This window comes from Watersipora subatra, chromosome 4 (assembly GCF_963576615.1).
Source record: "Watersipora subatra chromosome 4, tzWatSuba1.1, whole genome shotgun sequence".
Classification (NCBI taxonomy): Eukaryota; Metazoa; Bryozoa; class Gymnolaemata; order Cheilostomatida; family Watersiporidae; genus Watersipora; species Watersipora subatra.
Genome location: NC_088711.1, coordinates 50761635 through 50779845, shown reverse-complemented (window position 1 = coordinate 50779845; position 18211 = coordinate 50761635). Strand labels below are relative to the sequence as shown.

Genomic DNA, 18211 nt, shown 5'->3' with positions numbered 1-18211 from the left:
ATTTTGTTATATATTTAAAGTGCATGAACTGCATTTTAATCCAAAAAATAATTATTTGAATTACATATAAAATTAGTGCATATTCTACTGGAGTGGAATTTGAACATTTGGTAAAATCATAAATTTTAAAGTTTCATTATACTGAACAGATCTGTAAAAATACTCTCTGCTCCAGAATAACAGCTCAGTTATGTTTCAGTCTCCTACTATGAGATTCACCATATCCCACTGCACTCACTTTCTTTGTGCACCTCTCCACCTTTTAATCTAGTTGGTTTGAAAGAATGTACACTCATCTGCAGATAGTGCCTCCAATAACCAGACTGTTCTGCCTTCTCTTTGTAAGTTCTAGCTAACCATTCTATGTAAAAAATCACATCCATTAGGTACTCAGTCTTTTCTTCTTTCTCTACAACAAAAGAAATCATAAATGTCGAAAAAAACGAATACTCTTATTCCTAAAAATTGGTCTGTGTAAGTAAATGGATTTGAACAGTGAAATATAGTCTTATACAGTGCTGACCCACCATTTTCGATATTAGATCAGTTGCTGGTAAAGATTATCTTGTAATCAGTAATCAAGCGGATCAGCCATCTCAACTCTCTGTAGAGGTTTTATAACAGTTGGGCCGCAAGCTCGGTAAGTGGGGTTAAGTCGCACGTATTGAATTTGCGTATTAGCGATTGCAAGTCAGTAATCTCAATCCCACATGCATTTGTTGCGTTCTGAAAGTTACATTTATTTAGGCCAATCAAGAATGTTCTTTCAAAATCTGAACTCTGTTTAACAAAAGTTTAAAACAGCCTAAGATTGCCTCGCAAAGCCGTTGCTATGCAAACCGAGAATAATAAAACATGGCACCGCATAAGTCGAATGAGCATTTTTTTTCATTGACTTGATTAGTATTAAAGAAATAAATGATACCTTCAAAGAATATTTTGGCAATGTAACTGATGCAGAATCAGCTGCTGAAGATTAAGATACTGATGTAGATGATTTTCTATGTTCGATCGAAGCCGAAGATGATTATGAAGAGATAATTAGACAGTTAGAAGATCAAGAAGCCGTTAAGAGTTCAGACCGCGTTAGGAAATTTCCTTCACGAAAGTGAACTTCACGCTGGTTACAAAATGTTCGATCTTCCTAATCACTCTTTTTTGTAAATGTTCCTGTAAATTTGGTCCAGGGGGCTCTAAGTGTACACTTCAATTCGAGAACAATGAAACCAGTCTCTGCAGATATTCTTGCTCTGAACTATCCAGTTCTGAGTTGGATATTGCTATCTTAGCAAAGATTGAATGCGGATTTCATAGTAATAAGCACACAGTTTCTACAAAAAGAGCTGGTAATCTACTTAGATATGAAGCTAGAACTGAGTATAAACACTATAATAAGCCAATATGCAGAGTTATGTTTGCATATATGCACACTATGCGTTTCAACACGCTGGACAAGATCATTAATCTCTACAAGTCAGTCCAGCCAATCATTCCAAGGAAGCTAAATTGTGGAAGCAAAACAAAGATCATATACTAACAGTCTGTATGCTTTGAAAGATTCCTGAAAAAGTTCCTGCAACAGCACAGTTTAGTGCTACTAGGTAGATTGAACGGAATATCCCGAGAAGCTACGGAAGTGTTGCCTTCACGCATGACTAAAAATATGTTTACAGCCATTATTGTGAAGCAAGTTTTAATGCTGAATTTTTAAAAGTCAGCATCTCTAGTTTTAAACGAATGTGGAAGTTGCTATTCCCTGGAGTACACTGCTGTAAACCAATGCCAGATTTGTGCTAAACTCGTCAGCGGAACAACACTGTTATTTACCAGTAAGTATATTACTTTTTGCTACTACACTCTGATGTTTGATGTAGCTAAATATTGAACTATCTTTATGCAAGACTCTTTAGTGTTTTTCTATACAATAATTTAATTTTCAGTTTGTGCTTCGATTTAAACATCAATTATTTTCATATCAGTTATTTTGTGTTAAAGCTTTGATATATTTTGCTGAAGAAATACATCTAAATCTGATGAGAAAAAAAAGCAGTCCTGAAACAACAGGAAGCTCATCTAGCAGTTGCCTCTCAGGCTAGGTTATATTACAGAGATATGATGCTAAAGCTAAATAAAAAAATGCATGCACAGTTCATTTGATATGATGCAACAAGTGCATTATCTATCAAATCCATTACAACCAGGACCTGTTTACTTTAAAACACTAAGAAAGTGTGCAATATTTGGAGCCACAGAACAATCGCTACTCTGTCAAACAAACTACCAGTGTATGAGGCGATTAGCATACACTATGTTCCCATGACTTCCATACTTCGCATGTTTCGCATGATTTGCAAATCGAGTTACTTTGCAATAGAGCCTTTCAATGAACACCTGCCAAAGCGCATTTAACGCCAGCGCTTGACCCCAAAGGTCAAGTATTAGCCTAATTAATGACTCTTTAAATAGGTAAGCAGTCTTGCCACGCTTAGCTTAGCAGCGATCGTTTGGAAAGTGTGTGCCTTGAGACTAAAGGTGGAACGAGACACGAGACGTCTCGACTATCGACCTGTCTCGTCTCGTATCGGTCTCGTCTCGAGTTAACTATTGCCAAACTCGAGACAGGAAATAGAACTAAAGCGCCTGCGCACGGTCGTTAAAACATGGCTTCTTGTGGTAGCAACAACTCCATATATTGTAACGGATTGCGTTCAGCTGCCTTTAAAGTTATACCCGATCCGTTACTACCTGTTGCTATTGATTATGTTGGCCACTGAGTCTAATCATGTAGTCCGCGACAACGGCCCTGTTATATTTTAGTTCGGTTCTGTGTTCTTAAAACAGATACCGGGTCGTATCTAATTACTCTTCGGATAATCCAATTTAATAAATTGGATAACTTTTGCGGGTAAAATGTCTGTATTTTATCGTATCACGTCTAAACACCAACTGACCTTCATAAAATTCGGGCCTCTTTTACGTATATACTACCAATCGCGGGTAAAACTTGCCCGGACACGGAGAAACGAACGAAAGGCCGTGTCGACCATAGTCCGTGTTCGGTTAACAATAACGTTTTGTTAACTCAATATAAGAATATACATGTTCATGTATACAGTAATTAATATAATTTCATGAGTACAATTTAAATATAATTCACATACTACAGTTAATACATAAACAAAACTTAACATTAATGAAACGATAAGAATGAAAGTGTTATCGTGTGTTCTTTTAGTTGCGGTATTTCTTTGTAGAGCGACGGCTATCGGTTTCATTACATTAAAAAGTAAGAACTATTTAATAGATGGTAAAAATAGACATGTACAAAGCAATATGTTTATAATAATTATGATCAATCAAGCTCAAAATTCTTAGAATATATAACTTCGGTATTTTAGAGCTGTTTGTGTCACTTTTGTTTACAAAAACTACATGCATATCACTATAATAATTAAAATGTTGTATTTAAATCGTTTACACCAGGGGAAAATTTAATTTAAAAATAGATTTATTAATTTATATATACCGAGTAGCTAGTACTTGTGTAGTGAAATCATCACCAAATGCTCATTATTTCACTGTCTCGTGTCTCGAGTCTCGAATTTTCACAAGACAGTGTCTCGAGTCTCGTCTCGAACTCAAAAAACCTGTCTCGTTCCACCTCTACTTGAGACTGCTGAAATCGAAATAAAAATGACGGAAGTGTAAAAATATTTATAATGCCACGATATTTTAATGTGCATGATTCGCAAGCGCCATTTCCATGATTCACAAGCATCAAGGATTCGATAATTTTTAGTGGATCGCAAAACTTTGCTTTGCTTGTGGATTTATGATGTTTATATGACGCGGAAAACTTGCGGATTGGCTCAAATTTGTGAATTATGCACATCATGGAAACGTAGTGGTAGGCAAAAGATGCAACAGTGTGATATCCTATCTGCATCACTACTTGGAGACAAACTAGTCTGATGAATCTAAAAATTACCTGACCTTACATGCAGATAATTTCACAGAACAAAATAAAAATGATTACGTGCTGATGTACCTGCATAGCTTTCATCAAAGAGTTGAGTTAAATTTTATGATAACAGGACACACAGAGTTTGGGCCTGATTTATTTTTTGGAATAATCAAAAAAGATACCGGAATTAGTTGGTTTCGTCGTTAGCTAAAATAAAAGACTGTATTCAGAGTACTTCTTTTCTTAATTTGGGAGTCCCTGTTGGCTCACAAAATGGAAAAGTCCTAGTGCCTACATACGATTGGAGTTCATATCTGCAAAACTACTACAGAAATATTTCAGGAATCAAAACAGCATATTAGTTTGTATTTGATAGTAAATCACCAGAACATGTAAATGTTAGACAGTTCAACAATTTAACGCTCTGCGCTACTCAGCCATTTGATATAAAACCAATTGACAACTCCATGCCTGACCAGTTGATGCCATTTGGATTGATAGTCAATCAGCAGCCATTGCCTGTACAACATTACAAGAAAATTTTGTAAGGAGCATTGCCGAGACTTAGTTAGTCCCCCAGTAAAAATACCATAAACTTTCTCCAACACTTTGGATGAACCTAGTATGGACAAGTGTCCATTTAAACGCGGAAGAAATATTAACCGTGAAGTAGCCATAACCAGCAACATATATTCCACCCTTTAATTTTGACTCGTTATCGGTCAATACTAATAAGAATTATTACTAATGAAAATATTTTAATTGAACTATTGGGATTTAGATCTAAGTTTTATTGTATTGACTATAATATGGAAGATATTTTTATGTTACATGTAACCATATTCTGGTGACAAATCAAATTTTTTGCAATCAACAAAATTTGTTTATCAACTTGTAGCTAATATTATCCATAGACATTAAATAATTTCCACTTTTTAATTTTAATATTCAAATTCAGTATAAAGTTCTGTCCTAGAACCGCTGTATTTGTGCAATTACGGCTAAATTTAGAAGTGGTTGCTGTGGTGATTCTAACTGTAAACAACTAGTTACGTGACTCGAAACTTTAAGGGCGATTTTTTAAGATTTGTGTTTCAACTGTTTTAAAAAAGTATATGTAGACTTTTGACTATAAAATCAGTTTTAATCAACGTAAAAACTAATTTTTTTCTGCAGAAAAATTTGTAGATTTTCTTTTGTTAAGCTGAGCTACTATCTAAATTTTGATAATTTTCAACTCAACCCCACTTTCTGAGATCATGACCCAGTTATTTTATTAGAACATCTGATGATCACTGGCATGCTAGACTTTCAGGCTACTAGTGTTCGCCATATGTCAGTCTCTTCAGTGACTATATAGGAAAATTATGGTGTCACAAATACACAGGCTCAATTTTGTAATGAGAATGGTAATCACGAAACTATGGCAACTTAAATATTATACAAGTCAACAGTATGTAGGAAACTATAGGATACCGTAGTGCAATTAATATGATGTACTTGCAGTGATAGACACTGGGAGCATTTATTAATGTAAAAATTTAGAATATCCTACTACTGCTCACTGCTACACTGAAGTCGTGACTCATTGGTCAAGATAAAAATTCAATTATTGGAGCAAAAACCATATCAGAGAGGAGATAGAAGAATCAATTTTCTAATAAAATATTTTCAAAGCAATACTGGCAATATTAGTTGAATTAAATTAAATGTCAAAAGTTTGTGAGTGCCTGAAGTTCTTTTAACTCCATTTAATGTATTTCATTATTAGCCAGCAATTAAAGTAAATGTTTTGAGTTTATTATATAGCACTGCTTAAGGCAGCCCTTCTCAGATATGCAGAGTGAAGCGCTTGTCTCTATAGAACTTAGGTTTGCATCAAGTGTTTGCAGTAACATGATCGAGGCCTGTAACCTCTTAACAAGCGTTATGGTAGTTGCTATGGTAGTAGGATAAAGTAAAGACTTAGCTTTCAGATTATTTGAATAGCGTCAAGCCTAATCGCTAATAATAAAGTGTTCAAATATGAACTATAACTTGAGTAGAAGAACAAACAGTCTGAGATGTAAAGACTACAAACTACTTATGTTAGTAATGATGTAAATAGAACAAATCTATCATCTGTAAAAAACTAATGGAATAGTTCACAAGTGGATGAATCTTAAAAAGTACCTTAAATGGAACAAAATGTGAGATTGATGTAGGTGTCTCCATCTGACCAGAACCTCTCTAGAAGTTTTCTCAGTCTTATCGATTCAGCCAATGATACGGTAAAATATAATCTGCACATGTTCAAACAGAACTTCCATTTCAGATCGCACAGATATCATTACATTACATGCCCTACATAAAATTACTTATATTATTTGCTTACACAGCTGAGCTGCTATTGGACCGTTTTAGCCACCCTTGATGAAATTAAATTTGGGCCAGAAGATATATAAGACAGAGTAATGTAGATAAATTGTATTTGGTGAAGTTAATTATAATTTTGGTATACCAAGTTACTAACTGAACTTACCCTAGTCAGTTTACGGTTTCTGACCCTTATAGATGTAACCTTGGTTCAATAAAGCTTAAATAGGTGGTGTTTCATGTCGATGGCTCTCAAAATCAGTAATATCCAAATATGGATTACTAATAAGCACAAATTTAGAAAGCACAGACTAAAGACATTGCACTGAGATGATAAAACTCTACTTTTATACTGAGGAGAAGTTGGAGGGGGTCATACGACCTTTATCATAATATTTATTTGTATTTATAAACTCTTGATCAGGGTGGGGTAAATGTTGAAATCACAATTTTTTTAAGATTCAGCTACTCACCAATTTGTAATTAATTAACAATTTGTTATTCTGAGACACTGAGAGAAACACATTAGTGTAGCTGAAATAATGATTACGATAAAGTTATAACTTGCAATTAGATGTAATGTTACGGTGTAATACAAGCAGTCTTTACCGTAGTACAACATTAACATTGAATTTAACTTAAATTAATTTAGCTTACTAATTACATACTTAAAGAAAAGTTTTAGTGAATACATGTATTTTAAATTATTTTACTGAGCTTCAACTTCTTCATCGCTAAAATTTTATCTCATATCTGTTTCCATTTCATTTTTTTAATAACTCAAACAGATAATGCCAAACTGAGGGAGATCAAGCACCATACCCCTTTCATTTGTTGTTAGAGAGGGATTTTGGCAAAAAAGAATTTCGAGAAACGTGTTAATTGATTTTGCATGGCAAAAAAAGTTTTTTTTATGGAGAAGTGAACAATTAATAGGACAAAACCGTATAACAGGGTCACCATTACCAGAGTGAAAACTGTATTTGATAGTGTAGATTGAATGGTATTGACCAGAGTTTATGTTTCAAGAGTATCACTGAGATTATAGTAAATACTTTTAGATCCGACAAAGTAGGTTATCATATTTGGTAGTCTCAGTGTTTTAGGACCCTTCCATGAAAGCCACCTCATTTTTGAGACAACAATATATGAAGTACAGTATCAGAGTGAGCTAATAGAAGCTAGAAAAGAATAGAAGTTCAGTTACAGATTTTAATATGAGAACAAAAAATATATATATGAATTTCAGTACACTGAATAGAACCTGTGAAATAACCAGCTAAAGCCTGCCATCTGTTTCACTGATAAGAACATTCTTACTCAGTACAAGAGCGGAAATGACCAGTTTCCTGATAATTTGTAGGTACAGTACAAATAATTATTGCCGAACCAGAGTTCTTTAAGAACTGAACGAACACGCTCAATCACAACTAAAACGGGGAAGACCGATTTTATGATAATCTATAGCCTCTAAGTGCCAATCAATAAAGCCAATACTTGCCAGAGTTCACCTTGACCTTTATCAAATACTACAGAACAACAACAGTTACAGCCTTTGGTACTTACAAGCCTCTCTTTAACTTGATCACTGGTATGGAAGAATGGTGAAAGTTTGGGTTAGATCACCAAATGGCCTATCAACTTTAGTCAGGTTTGGAAATGAGATTAAACGTCACTCACGAATCTCTTTTAAGATTGTTAATATAACTTCTCATTCAACGTAAATGCACGATAAAACTCCTATCTGTGTCACTGGCAGCTAATGCAATGACCTCGTGTACACAATCAATCCTTTACATAGGTACCCTTTAATATGAAATAGATATGTCCTCTTTGTAGCGGATACAAAGGCTTTGTGTACACAATCATTTACAAAAAAGTCCTCAGCTAATAAAAATGCAGCCAGTATCAACACAGCATGACCTGTCAACAACCAACCATTTATCAGATACAAAAGGGAACTTTTGTATCTGATAAATCAGAGACGCAGCATTTTTTCATATTGAACCATACTATTGTATAGGATTTGCCGCCAACCTATTGCTGCTCTACAGTGAACCAACTATTTGATAGAGTAGAAAAAGTATAAATATATTCATATAAATAGACCTATAAAAATACAGTTAATGTGCGTGCATACAGTGAACTGCATATGATGAAGCTTTTCCGTGTTCTGCCTGGCTATCAATCGTCTTGCATATTTTATATCATAGAAGAAGATTTAGGCTAAACTTTCATCTCTTAGATGGCCTTCTTCTGCAAGCCTTTCAGTCCGTCTTCTAGGAGCCAGCTTGGTGGTCAGCCAATCTTTTCTCTATTGTCCAGCAGCAGGCCAGTCGTATTTCCAGACAGCCAAATATCTGCTAGTCTATCTCCACCCTCAGCTGTCCTATCTGCCAGTTGGCCAGCTAACCGGCTAGCTGTGTAGGATGTATTCAGCTTTAGATACTGTCATCGGCAACCAAGTGAATGAAAACTATTACTTTTATAATAGTGCAATAGAGTCACTAATGATAATAGTCATAATCACAAATTGATGTTTAATAGATACAATGTATGCAGTTCGAATCAGTTAGTAAACTATAACTCCAGTATTTAATCATAGTACAAGTATTAGAGTAGACAACAATTAGTCCTTAGTTGCATGCTGAAAGCTCTGACATGTTTATGCTTCCATACATTGTAGAACAGGCTCTCTCTAAACTATTAGTAGATTATGTTGAATATTCACAACTCCACCATGTTTAGTTTATAATATATGATAAATAGCTTAGAGTATGTAGCTCTTTATTCACGTCAACCCGCTGATAAAAATGAGTGTTTTATGAAATGGAAGCTTCGAGATCGCTCATCTCTACTTAAATACATCAAAACTAACAGTGAACTGTAAACTATAAGGATATACTGTGATTAGTGGGATGGAACTGACCTGTTCTCAGTAGTATCCTATTGCCAGGTAGGATTTATTGTCACAGAAATAACCCTGAGTAAGTCTATATGAACCTGGGCTAACATAGAAAACTATTATGTTATACAGTCTGTTTATGGTGAAGGTGAGACTAGCTAGACAGACAAAATTTAAACAATGAAGGCAACCGAGGAATGCATAGGCTTTATTAAACTGAACAACTAAGTTAAAACAGCATTGTAAATCATTACTGATGCTACAAATCACACGTTGATCATGCATTCAAGAAAGCTACTAGCAGGTTATAAAGAGTTATTCATGACATGAATATAACCAGATGCTATGCATCTCTGAGAGACATCTGTGTCACTGTAGCTGAGCCATTGCGTAAGCTAAAGAATTTACTAGCATGAGACTGAGAAACTATACAAAAGGTTTGATGGGTTCTCTATACGCCTCGGTTGACCAAGTCTTTCACTTTGTATATTCTAACTATCCAATGCTCTGTGGTGTATGCCTCCTCCAACACATCGAGTTCAAAATCCTTGTTGCCAATCTTGGCGTTACATACTCTATCATATCCTGATGGTTTGGCTACAAATTTTCAAAAAAGGATGAAGCAGAAAATGTCATAACAAATTGCACAAAATTGAAAACATCGCAGAGTTGCTGATATTCCACCTACTCCGACAAAGTAGTACATTTCTCTGTAGGAGATATACAACCATTTTAATTATCTATTATAGTGGCAGCCAGCCAGGCACCAACACCGAGCGGTCTGACTGAAAAATCAAGAAGTAGTGGCATGCGTTATAAAACGAAGCAATAGTCAGCTCTGCAAACAGAATCCACTGGGCACCACAGCAGGACCATCTCAGTTGTTATAAACAAAATGATCCAGCTCAGCTACACTCCATTTGGCTTAACTGATCCCATTAGGATTTAGATATGGGAGCCGAGTCATGTACACGAGTTACATCATAAAGGAAGGTTGCTTGACGCAAAGAGCTGGAGCAAAAAGGATTGCAAAAAGAAACATATAAAAGCCAGTCTAGATCATTCCAGGAAAGCAGCGCAGGCTTTATGCATGACTGGCAATTGTTGCACATATTCGCTTTCATATATTTCATGTGCAATCTCATGTGCCCACTTTCATAATTATGCTAGTAAAAGTTATGCATGACTTCATTTCTACTTCACACTCAATTCAAAAGTTCCATAGTTGTCTATGAATTTTCTGTTGAGTAATAAACATACATATTATGACATTTTTTTAATTTACTTTTAGGAACTATTAATTCTACACATGTAGGATGTACAAAAGATAACTCGGCGTTAGGTGATTATATTCAGATATAAAATCAATAGAACCAATTGCTTCCCAAGATCAATGCTGATCTTTGCGAGTTCAGTTTGTAAGTTGTAAACAGCAGGAATGGCAAACTGATGTCTTATCTACATTTTTGATTTTCCAACCAGTAATGTTTTTATCACCAAGGTAAAAACTTTCACAAAGTTTTCTATTAACTCTCAAGTCCTTCTACTTTGCAGAACTGAGAAGACAGCTGAATGTAAGGTTGTTTTGCATTCATGCCAAGCGATTGGCATAAACCATCATCAAATTTAATTATGTTACTGAATTAATTTTGTTGCCATATCGCATTTTATACCACTAGCAATGCCAGTCATCAGCATATTTACATTGTGTAAGCATGAGTTAACTATTATATACAAAAGTAAAAAGAATGAGTGAGGCGATGACAAGCACTTTTTAAAAAATCCAAAAGCCAAAAAGAATTAAATATATTCATTATATGTTGACATTGCTGCTTAGTTTTACACATTGATAACCGCGATTGATTAAACTTGAAACTGGTAAACTGAAGACTGAATTGATTAAACTTGAAGTCCGTTGTTTCCAAGCCATACATGAAAAGCAAGCATAGAGACATAGGAGATAAATTATGATCAAGCTTTAGATAAAAATATTGGTATTGTCAACATACTCAATATAAACTTGATGAAATATATATATTTTCTGAAGAATACTATAACTATTTTTAATGAGGAGCGATAAATGTATGGCAGAATTTTCCATCTAGCTATTTCATCCTCTAAAAATATACTACCTTGTCAATCTTTGTAATTGACTCTGATCTTTTAGTAGTAACTAAAGTTTTTTAGTGGAGCTTATGAAAGAATACTACATAGTAAAAAAGTTCAATGATGGACAGCTGGTCTGAGAAATAAAAAACAGAAGATTTGATTGAATTCTAACAATATACCGATCTCAGATTAGAAATTTGCAGAGACACTTGAAATTGGTTTAATAATGTTTGTTTTGAATGTTTTGAACCAAAATTATCAAACATTCAAGTTAACTTTTAAAATATGTTTCAAATCAGAATTTCAACCATTATTGTTCATAGATATAGGAAAATGTAGACGAGTTAGAAAAAGCATTGGAAGCTACATGTTTTATTTTTATATTTTATCCGGTCAAAAAATATCAAGGAAGGATGATATAATAAAGTTCTTGCAAAGACATTCAATGGATCAAGATTTGAAGTCAATAAAGTACATGTACAGAGATCTTATGCTTAAGACTATGTAAAATTAACCTGAAAATTTATGCAGCTGTAACTTATGTAACAAATTTACATAATGAATTCAAACAAATATTTTGAATAATAAAGCGCATTTTTTCTAATCACGAATAAACTACAACCATACTAAAAATAAAAGCCATTATATAAAGAAGGATGCATATGTGAGAATATTTGAAAAGGTACGAGGGCTCTCAAGGATTAGTAAAGGAAGCAATTGAAGGAAGCAAATGAGACACACTTTTGAATGTCTGCTGAGCTTGTATAACTGCTGACCAAAGACATATTGTAAAAAAAACTTTGCAAATACTAAACTATAAAATAAATTTGTAATGCAGAAGAGCAGGTATAGCCATTAGCTAAAAACAAGTTCAAAAATAGTGTAAGCTCTCAATTTGCTTCCGAAGCTACAGTATAGATAAAAACACTAATATTGTGAGTTTTCACTCACAAATGTTGTGAGTTTTCATCTCTTGTAATTTCATTTTTGTAGAAACTCACAAATATTGTGAGTTTTTACAAGATAGAAATTAGCTCCCCAATAAAATATATGTCCCCAACTGTTAGGTAAAAGGTTTCTATGAGAAGAAAACTCCGAAAATAGTTGCCTACTAACAAAAGGAAACAGGTCAAATGTGTGTGAGAATTTAGCAAACTTTTTAGGGACTTACATATTTTTTCACACACTCACAGATGTTCTCATACAAATGCAGGCAATTGGGGACAATGCTCAGATTTTGTCGGGAGTTGGATTAAACTATTTATTTTTTAGTTTTCTATAAAAAAAGGGTTTAAAAGATTGGGGACGTCCCCAATTTCTGAACGTCCACAATTTATCTGTTAAATTCTGGTGTGAGTCCCCAATTGCATGCATTTACAAGTTCACGCACACATACACACGCACACACACACGCACACACGAACACACACACATACACACACAACAGGATACATACAGAAGATCAAACCTACTAATAGTCTTCTTTCACATAAGAGAAAATAAGAATATTAAAGGGATTTTCCGAGTTATCTCCCCATGTACACACACTCTTACACCTGACACGGTATTGATATTTGCTAGTAAGCATTTCATGGTGTTATACTGTGTTATTTCTGTGTCTGTTGATTAAACTGAATTTTATTATAAAATCTCTATCTGTGTATTGTAATTTATGGATACATAGTTTGAACACTTTTGGCATGACCATATCTGGGCACCTAGGCCAAACATTGATTTTAGTTTGTGTTGACCTTCCTATTACCCATTGTGACTTGCAACTATTTCTTTTAACTTTAATATTGTTTTTGTCTATAATTGCCTTTGCTTGTATATCGCAACCTAATCAAACAATTTTTTGCATATGTCACATTTTCATCGTCTCGCAAGGGCAGAATTGACCTATGCAACTAATGATGTATCCTTTCATAATGTTATCATTAATTACGAATAACCTAATTTCACTTTAAAAACTAGACTCAGAGTAAAAAATTACATCTCTAGTATCTAGTCATCTATGTTAAGAGCTAATTTAATTGTTGGTTTCATTTGGTTGGTAGGAAGCCTTAAATTACACATAATATACAAACCCTTTCATTTAAATGCAGAAACAGACAATTAGGGAGTTATAGTATCGATACCAATAGATAATTCATAAAGTACAACAAAATGATGGAGTAATAAAAAATGAGTAGTGAAGGAGAGGGCTACTTCACAAGATAAGCACTGTTATCCATTTTAGTCAGCACTATCATTTTGGGGAGAAAGGAAGAGGTAGGGGTGGAAGAAGAAGCGGCAGGAAGAGTGGGTAGGAGAGAGTGAAAAGTATGAGCAGCGAAGACAACAGGAGAAGCGCATAGTAGAACATACAAAGTAAAAAACATAAGTACAAGTGGACCCTTGCCATATGAAATTAATCATGAGGGTGCACTGTATAGGGTATGTTGTTCATCTCTGAATAGGTAATATTAGGTAATAGGTAAGTGCACTCATCTCAACCAAATCAAATGATCTTAGCGAGAAGTGACCACAGGTGTCTGAACTGATCTTGGCAAATCAACTTTGTTTTAACTATTTATCTCCTATTGTCAAGTGATTTTATTGGTCGCATCTTAAGTCATTGACTGAAAAGCCCAGAGAGCAATGATTAGCCCTGCAATGAGAGCTTTGAGGTTTTCTGCTAAAGATACAGTCTGTGATGTTTAGTAGCTCAGATGAATTATACTATAGAGGAGATTGCAAATAAAGAGACGTAAAAGATGGCTGTACAATGACAAACTGTCTAGTAGTAAATAATAAAGGGTTGATACAATGATAACCAAAGTTTCTAATGAGCACTGTCTCAAATAAAACAGCTGAAGATACTCTGAAAGTCAGCATTACTCTAAATATATCCTCTCATATTGACAAGTGATTCAATTTAATGATCAATGATTGATTTAAAAATTTGTGAAGATTCATCTGCATTTAGTTCTTCTTACATCTAATAAAATATTGTCTAATCAACTTCTATAGTGAACTTTTGTTTCCATTACTGAACCAAATTATGAAAGAAACTTTCGTTACAGAGGAGGTTTCTTGTAACTAAAACCTACACCTTGGAAGTTTTGGTTGTCCAAGAGCCATCATTTTACATTGTAGCAGGTTGATTAAATGCTCATCCCAATCTTATTAAATATTTTTGAAGTGAAGTTTTTAACGTCTCATGCCGTTGCATGTTAAAAACAACACTATGATATCATTTATTATTCATCAATTGTAGTCTTAGTTTAGGATACCAAGTAACTGCTGCATTGGTGTAATGATGGTCTTGTGGAGTTGGTTAAGAGACACAAGCTCAGCCAAGATTAGGTATTTCAGGAACCATGGTGCAAATTAATTAGGGTAACTTGAAGTTGCTTACACTTGCATTTGCTAGATAAGTTAACTCCTGTGAAAGCTATTACAACATAAACACTTACCTTGCAATAGGTTGATTACTGGTCTATAATAATCTTATTAAATTTTCGTAAAGGGAAATGTTCAACTTCTCACCCTGTAGCATGGTGAAAACAACATTATCATTTCATGGGTTTTTCATCATTACAGCCTTGGTTTAGTGACAGCGATGTAAAAGCTGTACAAGACCATAAGCTATGTAGGTATTAAAACCTTTAGCAGCAGGTCAGACTAAAATGGCTTAAGTTTTTTACCTTTGCATATGTTATATCAGCAATGAGAAACAGTAATTCCCTTCACAGTTTGATGTCTGTTTCTACTTGGAGATAGTCATGAACTGAGTGTTAGAGTCTCTAATTCATAAGATTAGATGCTGAGCTATAAGAGTTGATAGTAGCAGACAACTAGGAAAAGACTCAATAATAGCAAATCTTTAAAAAGAGGTCTATAGTATGGTACTAAACTATCAATGTTAAAATTAATGTGAAAGGCTAGGCATTTGATTGATGTGAGAAAGCAACTTCTGAAAACATTATGCCAAAAATACTTTCATGCGCTTCAATGCCTTATTATTGTTAAAAGTTATTGTACAGTGAAATCACCACTCTTGTATCTACGATGGAGTTTTATTGATAGTGAGAATATATGTGGAAGAGAAAGACATTAATAATGTAGTTGGTCAATTGAGATAATTGTAAAGTTTAGCACTCAAAGCAAGAACTGTAAAAGCAGAATGCATCTCATGATATCGGTTACAGATTTGTGTCATGATGTGGCTTAGTTGCACTTCATACTCTATAGTTTTTACTTGCTGCTTGCTGTTTCTGCGTCTTGAATCATACTAGTTGATAATGCTTGCTGGATACAACGAGGGCAGTTTATCTGTAGCAATCATAGTGTTCAGTGGAATAAAGAAATTCAAAATACCAAAGACACTAGCCTATGACTTTATACCAATTGGTTAGACATGATGCTTGATTATAATCAAAGAAAAAAGGCAGATTCAACTGATTGAACTCATGTAGCCACTGGTCTATATTAAATCTACACAAACTCAAGCTTTATAATAATAAAAACTCAGTTATTATAGTGGAAGTTGGAGTTGCATCCCCACTCTTTAGTAACATTAAACCTACCTATTACTACCTATAATCTTTTTGACCAGTTTAGAACTTCACCTTAATTTACAACTATGAACAATCAATACAACTCACCAAGAGCGGTCGATATTACTATATATTACCATAAATATACAGTATGTATAGTGTTATTATACATGTATATTATAATAAAAAAGGAATGCAATAAATTTAAACAAAAGAAAACGCTCTAAAGACTTGTACGATTAAACATGAACTATGCATAGGAAAATACGGAGGACATAATAAGGTAAGTTTCTGTCACAATTAATGCAGAAGGCTAAACTGAATGTTCAACGATAAACATTATACCCAAAACATACAGTAGAATCAAAAAGGAAAGATGAAAGCACTGGTAGTGGTATTAAAGTTGCCAATTTTGACACAAAAGATTACTCATAAAATAGCTACTAAGAAGAAACAAACTTCATTTATGCAGGTAAAGATTATAGTTTGTAAATGCTGTATGTCAGGGTGATTTGGTTTTTATCAGTGTATTATGTGAAGTATATCCAAAGATTTGGTGTAACAGTCAAGTGAGTTGTATACTGAAGCAATGTTGTTGTAGCTAGTAGTAATATCAGTATGGTTAGCCTCAGCACCATATATAGCTTTACGCATATTCAATGACTTGGTGTGATATTCTAGTGCTTGTCCATAGTCACCTAGTGAGTCGGATACTGAACCAATGTTGTTGTAGCCCCTAGCAATATCCGTATGGTTAGCCTCAGCACCATATATAGCTTTACGCATATCCAATGACTTGGTGTAATATTCTAGTGCCTGTCCATAGTCACCTAGTGAGTAGTATACTGAACCTATGCTGCCGTAGCTAGTAGCAATATCAGTATGATTAGCCTCAGCACCATATATACATTGTAGGTTTACACATATCAAATGAATTGGTGTAATATTCTAGTGCTTGTCCATAGTCACCTAGTGAGTTGTATACTGAACCAATGTTATTGTAGCTAGTAGCAATAACAGTATGGTTAGCCTCAGCACCATATATAGCTTTACACAAATCCAATGACTTGGTGTGATATTCTAGTGCTTGTCCATAGTCACCTAGTGAGTTGTATACTGAACCAATGTTGTTGTAGCTAGTAGTAATATCAGTATGGTTAGCCTCAGCACCATATATAGCTTTACACATATCCAATGACTTGGTGTAATATTCTAGGGCTTGTCCATAGTCACCTAGTGAGTTGTATACTGAACCAATGTTGTTGTAGCTAATAGCAATATCAGTATGGTTAGTCTCAGCACCATATATAGCTTTACACATATCCAATGACTTGGTGTAATATTCTAGGGCTTGTCCATAGTCACCTAGTGAGTTGTATACTGAACCAATGTTGTTGTAGCTAGTAGCAATATCAGCGTGGTTAGCCTCAGCACCATTTATACCCTTATGCATATCCAATGATTTGGTGCAATGTTCTAGTGCTTGTACATAGTCACCTAGTGAGTTGTATACTAAACCTATGTTGCTGTTGCTAGTAGCAATATCAGAATGATTAGCCTCAGCACCATATATAGCTTTACGCATATCTAATGACTTGGTGTTATATTCTAGTGCCTTTCCATAGTCACCTTGTGAGTGGTATACTAAACCTATTTTGTTGTAGTCTACAGCGAGGTCATAATGAACAGTTTCACCGTACAGGGTTTCGTTCATCTTCAATGCTTTTGTATGGTATTCAAATGCCTTGTCGTATTGACTCAAACTAAAGTATACTGAACCAATGCTACTGTATGCCTCTGATGTATCTCTGTTGTTGTCATCAGTCTCCTTGAACAAGTTTCCGCTATCTGATGACTCTACGTCTTTCTCAGCCTGAGAAAGATATCAGATATCTTTATAGGAAACTCGTTATTTAACAATTGTATACTTTAACCTGTTCTTAGTTTTAGGGAAATGCAGTATAACATAGCTTGTCACCAATATATAAATTTATAACTCCCATGATTGGAGTGCCAAGAACAATACCCACAATAAGTAACTCAACTTAGGCACTTAACATATACTATATTATTATCTATATATTACGATGATAGCAAAAAAGCTTGCTGTGTGCCACACTCTTCAGCAACTTTTTTTTTTTAAAGTCGTGATTTTGTGCTTCCGTTTCTCTGTCAAAGTAATGGTCACAGGCTGAGATAAAAGATTGTTATAAGCTGGTCTTGAACCCACATCATTCAGATTATTAGACTGACACTCTAACACATGCGCTGATCAACCATTTTCTGGTGTTCAAGAATAACTGTGCAAATAGTTATTCCAAGTGATTGATTGGCTCG

The 18211-nt window shown here is 34.5% G+C and overlaps 1 protein-coding gene across 1 annotated transcript in view; it reads right to left on the bottom strand.

Annotated features, from left to right (window-relative positions):
• Nucleotides 1-18211, bottom strand: part of LOC137394329 (uncharacterized) — a 48011-nt gene that overhangs the window by 27177 nt on the left and 2623 nt on the right. Inside the window, exons 2-4 of the mRNA XM_068081047.1 lie at nucleotides 17256-17747; nucleotides 16573-16690; nucleotides 239-409 (exon numbers count right to left, since the gene is read on the bottom strand). Coding sequence (XP_067937148.1) covers nucleotides 239-409; nucleotides 16573-16690; nucleotides 17256-17747 — 781 coding nt within the window. The remainder of the gene's footprint in view (nucleotides 1-238; nucleotides 410-16572; nucleotides 16691-17255; nucleotides 17748-18211) is intronic.